This window comes from Alligator sinensis, unplaced genomic scaffold (genome assembly GCF_000455745.1).
Source record: "Alligator sinensis unplaced genomic scaffold, ASM45574v1 scaffold1059_1, whole genome shotgun sequence".
Classification (NCBI taxonomy): domain Eukaryota; kingdom Metazoa; phylum Chordata; order Crocodylia; family Alligatoridae; genus Alligator; species Alligator sinensis.
In genome coordinates, this window is record NW_005842103.1 from 137,222 (window position 1) to 149,534 (window position 12,313).

At 47.7% G+C, this 12,313-nt stretch overlaps 1 protein-coding gene across 1 annotated transcript in view; it reads right to left on the minus strand.

The window, feature by feature from the left end:
* The window catches only part of TAF1 (TATA-box binding protein associated factor 1), a 63,373-nt gene extending 51,721 nt beyond the window's left edge, over positions 1-11,652 (minus strand). The window contains 7 exon segments of the mRNA XM_025205046.1: position 1; positions 4-142; positions 452-673; positions 1,042-1,260; positions 9,510-9,751; positions 10,730-10,849; positions 11,376-11,652. The exon segment at position 1 is cut by the window's left edge and continues 59 nt beyond it. Of these exon segments, the coding sequence (XP_025060831.1) occupies position 1; positions 4-142; positions 452-673; positions 1,042-1,260; positions 9,510-9,751; positions 10,730-10,849; positions 11,376-11,442 (1,010 nt within the window). The 5' untranslated portion in view covers positions 11,443-11,652.
* Between the last annotated feature and the right edge of the window lie 661 nt (positions 11,653-12,313).

A 12,313-nucleotide genomic window follows, 5' to 3' on the forward strand; every position in this document is an offset into this window, starting at 1 on the left:
GGCTTGCTCGCTGTGTCTTAGTCCCTTTGTGCTTGACGTCCTCCCCGTTCCAGATCACATCATCCTCCCACTGCAGCTGTGTCACCATGAGGAAGTGCTCATCAGCCAGTAGGTCATCCTTCTCCAACATCAACCCTGCATCCTGCAGATGAAAAACGAGGACCTCAGACCCCAAGCCAACATCCCCAATGTTCCAGGACTAAAAGAAAGAATCTAACTCCCCATTTCCTCCACGGTGTGATCCCTTCACCCCCACCCCACTCTACAGTGCACCCTGCTCCCCACTACCCTTCCTCCACTAAGCTGTCTCCCAGCCTTAGTCATCCATCCACTGCAGCTTCTTCTCTTTGCTACCGTGCTCCACAACACCTTCACCCCATGCCTTCTCCAACATGACTGACCACCACCATTTGCCAGCTAGCCCCTCATCCCAAGCATATGCACCTCTCACCTGGTCATCACCCTGTCCTTTAGTCTCCTGGTCCTTCTTTCTGTCTTTTAGTTTGAAACCATAGTCAAACCCACTGCCATCCTCTGGGATCCCCAACATGTCATACCAGAGCTGGGCAGGCCCATACCGCCATTCAGCCACCCTGGGCTTCGTATCAGTCACTTTGTCTATATCTCCTGTTGACTGGGAAAACTTGGACTCCACGGGTGCCATCATAGTGATCTAGAGCAGCGTGAGAAAAGGGAATCCATTGGCCACTGTTGCCAGAGCTGGTAACAAGAGGCATTTCTTGCAAGTTCTCGGTCTTTTTCTCCATGAAGCATTTCCCACAAAAACCTTTTCAACCTTAAGTGCTGCCGCAGAGAATGCCGGCATAAGGCCACCAGCAATACAAGGAATCCCCATACCATAAAAGGCAAAATACTGCCTCTTGCCTAACAGAATGAACACAGGGCCCCTGCACAATAGAAAATGGAAACCAAGCCAGCTTTCACCCAGATGCTCTTGGGGTCGAGGGGGTGGGGGTCACCTATGGGGTGAAGAGCGCTCCATTTGCTAGTCAGGCCCTTCCTAGATTTCAGACTCCCCACCTCATCATCTGAAAGGCACTGCTCAGGAGGAGGAGGAGGAGCAAACTCATATTCCCAGGGTGACTTTCCTTCCGCTCCTGCCTCAGCCGTGGCTTCACCCTCCTGGACCTGTACTTCTTGAGTTAGCTCCCGGTGCTTCTTCTTGCGTTTCCGGCGGGCACTACGCCAAACGGATGGAACATTCTTCCCAGGGCCAAAGAGGCGAAGGAAACGTAGCACCTAGGAAAACAGAAGGGTCACAGGAGTAAGCCACAAGTCTCTAACAACGTAAGCAGGAGTTATTCATGCACGGGGGCAGCATGGTCGAGCACAGGATCTTAGTGTGACTTTTTTCTTGAATCTAGTGCGACTTGGCTGTATCTTAATTTAATCCTCAAAAAGATTTCACTCTACAAATCCGATACCTGCAAACCATCAACAAAAGAAAAACACAGCTATTTTGACAGAGCAAGGGCCCACCAACAACTGGAAAAGGTTGTCTTCATTCCAAGCAACCTCTTACTAGAAAGGCACTAACCAACTGGAGGGATTTAGAAGGATGGAAGAAACGACAGACATGGGAACTCTACAACTTATACGGTATATAGTCAAAACCATTCTAAGCAACTGCTAGGAGGGGACAGTAATATCAGACACACCAGAATCCAGAAATATTTAAAGCAAGTAAAAACCAAAGAGGATGCTGAATTATTTAAGACTAATGTTTTCTGTCTTTAAGTAAAGTTTTAAAATCTAGCCATAACCATGGAGTGATGGAATTCATGTTCTCCATTCTACTTTAACTTTGATCCTTCTTGCACAGACATTATGTGACTGTTCATCTAGATTTCATAGACATTAGGGCTGGAAGGGACCTCGGGAGACCATCGAGTCCAGCCCCCTGCCCCAGGGGCAGGAAGTCAGCTGGGGTCAAAGGATCCCACCAAGGTAAACGTCCAAACGTCTCTTAAAACGAGTCCAGAGTAGGTGCTTGCACCACCTCTGGAGGCAGTCTGTTCCAGGCCTTGGGTGCTCAGAAAGTAAAGAAATTCTTCCTTATTTCCAGCCTGAAACGGTCTTGGAGGAGTTTTGACCTTGTCATCTCTTGGGGTGCTCTGGTGAACAGGCATTCCCCCAGGTCCTGATGTACACCCCTTATATACTTGTAGGCAGCCACCAGGTCCCCCCTGAGCCTGCGCTTTTCCAGGCTGAAGAGTCCCATAGCTCTCAGCCTCTCATCACAAGGCCTGTTTTCTTGCCCTCTGATCATGCGCGTGGCTCCTCTGGACTCTCTCAAGCTTCTTCACACCCTTTTAAAATGGTGGAGCCCAAAACTGGACGCAGTACTCGAGCTGCAGCCTCACCAAGGCCAAGTACAGTGGGAGGATGACATCCTGGGATTTGCTTGAGAAGCATCTGTGGATGCAAGCCAGAGTTTTGCTCACTTTACCAGCTGCAACATCACACTGGCAGCTCGTATTCATCTTGTGGTCAATCACGACCCCCAAGTCCTTGACATGGGCAAAGGTGTAAACAACTGAAAAAGGAGTCATCGATGGAAGAATCTGGCAGCCTTTGTTACAGCTTCAGCCGTTACTGAGCACTACTGTTAACACACAGAATCATAGAAAATGAGGATTGGAAGGGACCTCAGGAGGTCACATCTAGTCCAACCCCCTCTGCTCAAAGCAGGACCAGCCCCAGTTACATCATCCCAGCCAGAGCTTTGTTGAGCCAGACCTTAAAAACCTCCAAGGATAGAAATTTCAACACCTCTCTAGCTAACCTGTTCCACTGCTTCACCACCCTCCTCACGAGAAAGTTTTTCCTAATAGCCAACCTAAAACTCCCTTGCTGCAACTTGAGCTCATTGCGCTTTGCCCTGTCACCTGCCCCCACTGAGAACAGCCCAGCTCCATCCCCTTTGCAGCCCCCCTGCAGGGAGTTGAAGGCTGCTATCAAATCCCACCTCGGTCTTCTCTTCTCCAGACTAAATAGGCCCAGGTCCCTCAGCCTCCCCACACAAATCATGTGCCCTAGCCCCTGAACTATTTTCACTGCCCTCCACTGGACTGTCTTCAACTTGTCCACATCCTTTTTGTAGTAGGGGTCCCAAAACTGGACACAGTACTCCTCACCAGTGCTGAATAGAAAGGAAGCATCACTTCCCTCTATCTACTGGCAACACTCCTAGCAACGCAGCCCAAAACACCATTAGCCATCTTGGCAGCAAGGGCACACTGTTGACTCATATCCAGCTTCTTGTCCACCGTCACCCCCAGGACCTTTTCTGCAGAGCTGCTGCCCAGCCAGTCAGCCCTCAGCCAGTCCCATGGGATTGTTCTGTCCTAAGTGCGGGACTTTACGCTTGTCCTTGTTGAATCTCATGAGATTTCTTTTGGCTCAATCCTCCAAAATAACTCCAATAATCCTCCAATATAACTAGGGGCAACAGGGATAAGATTGAGAAAGGAAGAATTTCATCTTGAATCTGGAAGAAACATCTTCCTGCCAGCAATTTGTCTGAGGCTGGGCAACAGACTTCTCAATATTAACGAAAGAATACCAGTTTCTTGGCACATTTAAAACTAGAATGGACAGTTATTTTTATTTTCACCACAGCGGGGTTGTGCGTTAGGTGTTCCTTCTGGCCCGCAGAGCTTACAGAAGATTAGCAAGCACCGGAAATATAAGAACAGAAGCACTGCCATACTGGGCCAAACAAATGGTCTATCTAGTCCAGTATTTTCTCTCTAACAGTGGAAGAAGTGGATGCTATACAGCAGTGGTCTCCAACCTTTAAGTAGGAGATCACCTTTGGCATTTAAAAGCAAGCCAAGATCTACCGTAGGCCGTCACCACTCCCCTCCCATACCCAGCAGGTAAGTCTGTGGGGAGGGAAGTAGGGGGGCCAGATTGAGGCAGAGAGAGAAAAAATTATTTGGGGGCGTGCCTCCCCAGTAGGTAAATCCGTGAGGGAAGGGGCGGGGGAGGGCAGGGCCCACTTCCTCCCTCACTGCGGGGACCTCGATCTAGCCCCCACCCCTTTCCTCCCCCACAGACTGACCTGCTGGGCTGGGGGCGGGGCACACGTGTGCATGCACCCAGGCACTCAGCACCCCACCCCAGCCTCGGATCGACTTCAAGAGGCTCCGAGATCTACTGGTAGATCAAGATCCACTGGTTGGTAACCACTGCTATACAGGGAGAACATCAGACCAGAGATCTGTAGACTGATGCATTTCCTATTCAATACCCCAGCAAAGAGCCATGTGGGACCCCTCTTTTTTACTTCCTTCCATCCTGAAAAGTGACCACCGTGCCCTTCCCTTTGCTTCCTACCTTTTAATCAGTTCTCAGTCCACAAAAGAATCTTCCCTCCAGCCCCGTGGCATTGAAATTTGTTTCAAAAGCCTTTGGTGAGGGATCTTGTCAAATGCTTTTTTGAACATCCAAATAATACTGCCAGCTGGATCCCCCTTGTCCATGTGCTTGTTGACACCCCCAGAAGACTCCAGCAGATTGGTGAGGGATGGTTTCTCTTTATGAAAAACATGCTGACTTCCTCAACACATCCTGTTTGTCCGTGTGACTACTGATGTTATTCTTTATTATAGATTCTAGTAACTTACCAAGGATGGAAGTGAGATTCACTGGTCTGTAGATCCCAGGATTGCCTCTGGAGCCCTTTTTGAGGATGGGTGTTATGTTGGCAACCTACCCATTCTCTGGTGCAGAGGCCGTTTGTAATGATAGGTTACATATTATTGTAAGCAATTTTGCAACTTCACCTGCAAGTTCCTTCAGAACCTGCAAATGCCATGTTGTCCTGGTGACTTATTAGCATACGGGTTATTGACTTAAACCAAAACTTCCCTTGTTGTTACTTCAATGTGGTCTACCTCTTGAGACCCATCTACCAGAAAGGATTGATTTGGCATGGGAATTTCCCAGGTGCCTTCTGTAGTAAACACTGATGCAAAGAATTCATTTAGCTTCTCTGCTATACTACTTATCATTTGTGAGTGTACCTTTTACACCCAGATCATCTAATAGTTCCACTGATTCTCCAGCTGACTGCCTGCTTCTGATGAATTTTAAAAAGTTATTATTATTACCTTTAGCATATTTGCTAGACACTCCTCCAATTCTTTATTGGCCTGCCTCATTTCACTTTTACACTTGACCTGCCAGAATTTGGGAGCTTTCCTGTGTTCCCTATTTGGGCATGCCTTCTATTTTTGGGAGGATGCCTTTTTGTTCTGAATGGCCTCCTTAACTTTGCTGCCAAACCATATAGGAGTTTTATTTGGCCACCTGTATACCACTACTCTTAAAGGGTACCATTTTCTGAGCCTCTAATATGGAATTTTTAAAAAGCTTCTTACAACAACCCCTCAGAAAGAGATTAAATCATTTGCTTCCATCTCATCACTCCTATTAATAAATGTTTGGAATAGTTTGGAATAGTAGCCAGCAGCCCCAAATAGGATTAGGCACTATACAAAAAGGTGACAAAGTTGAGGAGCTCACAGTTTAAAGATGCCAGACAAAAAAAGTTGCCATTTGTTTAGTATGATTGGTATTTCAATATCTTCCCTTTAACCTATCTGCTGCTAATCATCCAATTTCTTGTGCGTGTCACTGCAGCACTGAGCTGAGGGTGAACTAAACAAATTAAGAGCATGGATCACATAAGTGAGTTTGGGTATAGAATTCCCATGTTAGAGACCAACTCAGGAAGGAAAATCACCACATACTACAACTTAAGACAGAAATCCAGACATCTTCCCTAATAATATACAATGGATACAGAGACTACAAAAGTTTTTCTACAACATTCATCCAACATAAAAAGAAGAAATAGAACAAATTACTCCAAGAACAACTTCCCTAGCCACAAAACAACTATCAGAGGAACAACACCAACACCTCACAACACTCCAACCTCAGACTTGATGAAAGTGAAAGCAATGACCAACCCCCAAATATCAATCTCTCCACACACGCACTTACCAAAACTGAAAAATCAGTCCTTTCTAAATGCCTAAATTTCTGTCCAGAAAAATACCCTAATAAAATACTTCAATGTGGAGAACTAGAAGAATTCTTCCAATGCCTCTGCCTCAAGGAATAGTTCCACGACCAAACTGAATCCACTCCCAATAACAACTCGTCTATTGACAACATTGAGGAAAAGATCAACCCCCAAAACCCCCCAAAAAACATCAGATCGGACACCCCACAGCGGCCAAAACCCTAACCTTGACCGCTACGTTGACTACCAGTGAAAGAATGAACAATGAAATAATCAACAACACACGCCACCATAACAACCTCTCTCTACCAGAAAGGCCATAGAATCTCTAGGATCTAACCAAGAAATAGTAATAAAACCAGCAAATAAAGGAGGCACCATAGTCATCCTAAACTGTGAAGACTACATAAAGGAAGCCAACAGACAACTCTCTGACACCACCTACTACAGAGAACTACAAGAAGATCCTACTCCCCTTTTCATCATGAAACTCAACAACACTATCAAATCTTTTCCATCAGGACTACTAGAAAAACTACAGACCTTGATCCCCCCCTACTACCTAACCCAGGGACTTTTTACATGCTCCCTAAAATCCACAAACAAGAGAACCCTGGCAGACCTATCATATCCAACCATGGGACCCTAACCGAGGAAATATCAGGTTTCATTAAATCAATCCTAAAACCGCTTGTCACCCAAAGAGCAAGTTTTGTCCAAGACACTACAGACTTTCTATGCAAACTTAAAAACATAGACCACCTTCCCAGCAACACCCTCCTAGCCACCATGGACATTACCAGCTTATATACCAACATCCCACACCAGGATGGCATCCAAGCCTGCCTTACATATCTACAAGAGCAAGATTACAACTCAGATTACAGACCCAAAGTTATTACTGACCTTATACACTTCATCCTCACACACAACAATTTCACTTTTAATAACCAACACTTCCTCCAGACCACGGGAACAGCTATGGGCACCAAAATGGCTCCACAGTATGCCAACCTTTTTATGAGACACCTGGAAGACGACTTCCTCAAGGACTGCACCATCAAACCCTTGCTATACTTAAGATACATTGATGACATCATCATCATTTGGATTGAAAACCTGCAATCTCTGATTGAATCCCATCAGAAATTCAGCAATCACCGTCCCTCCGTCTGACTAGCTCTTGAATACTCCAGCACCAACATCTCCTTTTTAGACATGATGATCAGTATCCAGAATGATAAAATACAGACATTATACAAGGAACCCACAGACCAACATACATATCTGCACAGAACCAGCAATCACCCTAAACACACCAAAAAAGCTGCGATATACAGCCAAGCCCTCAGATACCACCGAATTTGCACTAAGAAGAACACCCGGGATTGCCACCTCACCAACCATAAAAAGGCTTTCACCCAGCAAGGATGCTCCTCCAGAGAGAGAGATTGCACGTTTGAAAGAGCCACCCAGATACCATGTGAAGAATTGCTGCTGTACAGAAGAAAACCCCCCACTATTTGCACACCGCTGGTCATGACATATCACCCCTCCCTCGAACCCATACGGAAAATCCTCAGCCAACTGCAACCCATACTAGAAAGAGACCCTATTCTTAAAGAGATCTTCCCAGAGCCACCCATCCTAGCCTTCAAACAAGCACTAAGCCTCGCTAACCTCATCGCCAGAAGCAAACTTCCTCAGGCCCAGAATACACCGAATGGATCCAGAGCATGCCATGACAAGAAATGCAAAACCTGCCAACACATCTCTACCAACCCTACAATTACTACACCCCACAACAGAGCCATCAGCATTCCTGGATCTTACAGGTGCACCTCCAGAAATGTAATCTCTCTCAGCCAATGCACCAAATGCCCCGATTGAAAATACGTAGGAGAGACCAAACAACAACTGCGCACCAGAATGAACACACACTAGAAATCTATCAAAGACAAGACCCAGTTACCGGTGGGGGCACATTCCTCACAAGAAAACCATTCCCTCTCCAATCTCTCAGTCCTGATCCTCAAAGGAAACTTACAAAACACTTCCCAGAGACGAGCCTATGAACTCCACTTCAACCACCTCCTGGATACTAAAAATCATGGACTAAATATAGATATTAGATTTATGACACATTATAACCTGCCTGACATCTGACTCCCCAGGTACCTCTCCACTGTTCATCCCCCTTCTCCCCCCCCACCCCCAGCTTTTCTCTCATCCACTGACTCCTCAATTTACATCTTCACTGACTGCCTATCTTGTATTCATACCAGCCCAGCCGCTGGCTTCTTTACTTTTCATTCCATCCAGGAAGAGCACACACCAACTGCAGAAACTTCCTCAGCCTGATGAAGGGTTTTTAAACCCAAAAGCTGGCTTCAAATGTTTTCTTCCAACTATTTAAGTTGGTCTAATAAAAGATATCAGATTCATCCAAAGAACCCTGTCTGCTCATGTTAGAGGCAGCATAGGAGGAAGAGCAGAGACATTTGGGAAAGAAAATGACAAACAGGTAGGTAGGGCAGAAAGTATAACTTCTGTTTTGTCTGTAATCTGGAGAAAGGTAGTCACTCCCCAAGCATAAACTATTTTTAAAGTAAAGCACAAAAAACCTATTGCAGAGCAAAAGATTAGATCAGAACCCAAATTATATGCAACTCTCCCTAAGAGATTCCTATAGACAGCAGGAAAAGCACAACACAGTGACTTCTCTCCTGCACAGGGTAAGGGAGAAACAAGACAGACACACAAAATCTCAAGCAAATCCCGGGACGTCATTCTCCCCTTGTACTCGGCCTTGGTGAGGCCGCAGCTGGAGTACTGCGTCCAGTTTTGGGCTCCACAATTCAAAAAGGATGTGGAGAAGCTTGAGAGAGTCCAGAGAAGAGCCACGCGCATGATCAGAGGTCAGGGAAGCAGACCCTACGATGACAGGCTGAGAGCCCTGGGGCTCTTTAGCCTGGAAAAGCGCAGGCTCAGGGGTGATCTGATGGCCACCTACAAGTTTATCAGGGGGGACCACCAGTATCTGGGGGAATGTTTGTTCACCAGAGCGCCCCAAGGGATGACGACTAGGTCGAACGGTCATAAACTACTACAAGACCGTTTCAGGCTGGACATAAGGAAGAATTTATTTTCTGTCCGAGCCCCCAAGGTCTGGAACAGCCTGCCACCGGAGGTGGTTCAAGCGCCTACGTTGAACACCTTCAAGAGCAAACTGGATGCTTATCTTGCTGGGATCCTATGACCCCAGCTGACTTCCTGCCCTTTGGGTGGGGGGCTGGACTCGATGATCTTCCGAGGTCCCTTCCAGCCCTAATGTCTATGAAATCTATGAAAATTGCCTAGGACCTCTGGACCAGCACATATTCACAACATTCACGAGCATGACTGACTGCAGGGCAGACACTTCCCACCACTTTCCCATTACATACAATACCTTGCCTGGCCGGAATTCAGGGAAAAGCTCAGTAACGCTTGGCAATTGTTTGGTGGCATCCCGCTGCATGATTCCTGCGAGAGGCAGAGTGAGTTTGCCTTCCTTAGATTCTGTCTGCCTGGCCTCTTGGGGTCCCATCTCTGACTCGGAATCAGAGCTGCTGCTAAAATCCACCTTCTCGGAGGCAGCAGAGGAAGGAGCAATGATGGAGGGCAGAATGATGCCATCTCTTTCCTCAGATGCTACAAGAAAGCAAGCAACTTATCAACAAAGTTCCACCCCTGCCCCCGAGCACAGCCCTCAGAGCCACCTGTGCACTGCTGCTTTATCTCAGAGCATGCAGTAACAAAGCCTCTACGTATCACAGTTACCAAGTCCCATCCAGTTTAGCCTTTCCTTCCAGCCCTACAGCAGAGAAGGAGCAAGACGGAAAAGCAGCTCAAAGGCAAAGGCTTATTTATAAATCTTCATTTTTCAACACTTGTTGAGAACGTGACAACTTTACTCTGCATTTCACGGAAGTGCCAGTCCTAGGCAGCACCATCTCACTACATGCCTGGCCAGACTCCTCTTCAATTCCAAAACACTAGATTGAGGGGGAAGGAGGGGAATTATTTGGGCCGGAGGACCACTTAAGGAGTTTTGGTGAGCTACTGAGGGGTGTGGGGGGGTGCCAAGTAGCCATCCTGCCTGCCCAATGAGCCACTGCCAAGCCACACTGAGAAAGTTGGGGGCAGCTGCTCAGGGACCAAGCCCCCTTCTTTCCTCTCCTCTCCCCTGCCAAGGCTTGTAGAGACTCGCTTCCTAGTGGTGCGGCAGTGGCTTAGAGCAGCAGGTTGGTGGGACAGCTACTCAGCACGCTGCATTATGCATTGTTCCATGAGGGCTCACTTGTTGGTGGCCACAGTGCCAGGATTGCAAAGCCACCGCAGGTGGGGGGGGCAGCGGAGGTGTCTATATGATCCAGCCCAGCCACGGCAGAATGGAGCAGTGCAGGACACAGTCCTCCCTCCTCCGGCTTCCAGTAGGCAGAATAGGCTCAATTAAGAGCCATATCTTGCTGGGCCCTGCACTAGATGGATCTCTAACAAGATTCCAAGCAGGAAATAAATGTAAATGCACTGCCTGGAAATATTAGCCTTTGATATGTTACGCTCTATAACCCCCAAAACTCCGATTTTCTCAACAGTTTTAGAGACAAGGGGATATTCCTTACTTACCAGGAGCAACTGCATCCTTCTCTTCCTCTTTCTTTACTGGCACTGGAGGGGGTGGTGGTGGTGGCATCAGCTTGGAATCAATATCTTCACAATCTGCATCATAATCATCCTCATCTTCATCTAAACAACCAAGAAAGAGTCATCTGAACAGTCTGTTCTTAAAGATAAGCAGAATGCTAGAGGCAGAAGTGGGGGAAAGCAGGCAGGTTCAAATGATATAAGGGGGTCCAACATAGGCCCCCACCTATGACTGATCAGGTGTCTCGGCTGATAGAAGGAGGAATCAAGCCCGTGCCTGCAGGGCACCCCAGCCTTTGCAACCCAAATTAAAAGACAGATCTACATATAAGCTTTTGCAGGAGACCCCAGGATCGGGGAAAACTGACACCGAACTGTTTTCTGGTTGGCATGCCCTGAATGGTACTGTTTTGGAGAAAAATCCATGTGTGAAGGACTGAAATTTCACTCCTGCTAACAGCTCTCCAATGCCGTGGCAGATAGACAGCCAACCGTTTGCAAGGGGATGCTGAAGCAGGGAAAGCAAATGGCAGGATAACATATTGCAGACACACCACTGTCAATCACAAGCACAACAACCAAGGCCAGTTTGTTTCAAATGCATCATTAACAAGTCAACCCCAAGCACCTGGTCTCCGACTCGGCTGCAGGTTGCCCATTGCCTGCCTGAATCTGCGGCTCTCATCTTCCGCCATCTCACTGATATCAGAGTAATCGACGGCATCCTCTGTGCTCTTAACCCAGCCTAAGGAGAAGATGACAGTCACACAACAGATCCTTTACCCCAATGCAGCAGTCACATTTCCTCCGTGTGACTTTATCCTGTCTCCACCCATGGATCTTGCCCTCAGCATACCTTCTCCCCAACCCCTGTTGAGACTCCTTTTTATAAATGGACTGGAGCAACTCCCAACCCTTTTAACTGTAGTCCATCTCTTCCCACCCCACCCCACCCGAGCTCCTCAATACCTTTGGCCTGAGAAAGAATAGGGTACGGAGTCTGTAGGTTCCCTTCACTGACCTGCCAAGATCTACTCATATTTCATAAATAATGGTATGGTCACTGTCCTAAGATGACCACGAGCCAAACTTTTCTTGTCCCGATTGATGTTAGTAATCCCGTCCCCTCCCAGACAAAGTCAGGGAAGACTCACACCCCACAGAGAGGTGACTCCAGTTGGAAACATAACCCAGATCTTCGCTACTGCAGACGGAAGCCCTGTCTGTTTAATCAGCCTGTCTCTCCACGACCCGTCACAGCACGGGCAAGGACCATGTAAACGGGCTTATTTGAGTGGAAACAAGACACTGTTCACCATGTGAGGGGCCCGCCTCCCGTGGCTTTCCTGTGTGCAAGGACAGGCCAGTCTTGTTGGCCACCGGTCCCACAGGGCACAGCCCAGCGCTGCGGGAGTGGGCCCGGCCTCCAGAGCAAACGTGAGGGAGCCACACGCTGGGTTTGGGCCAGCCCGAAGCAAAGGCAGGCCTGGGCAGGGAGAACGGGCCCAAAGGCCACTACAGCCGGCGGGTCGCTGCCCAGTGCGGAGAGGGGGCCCCCACCAGCCT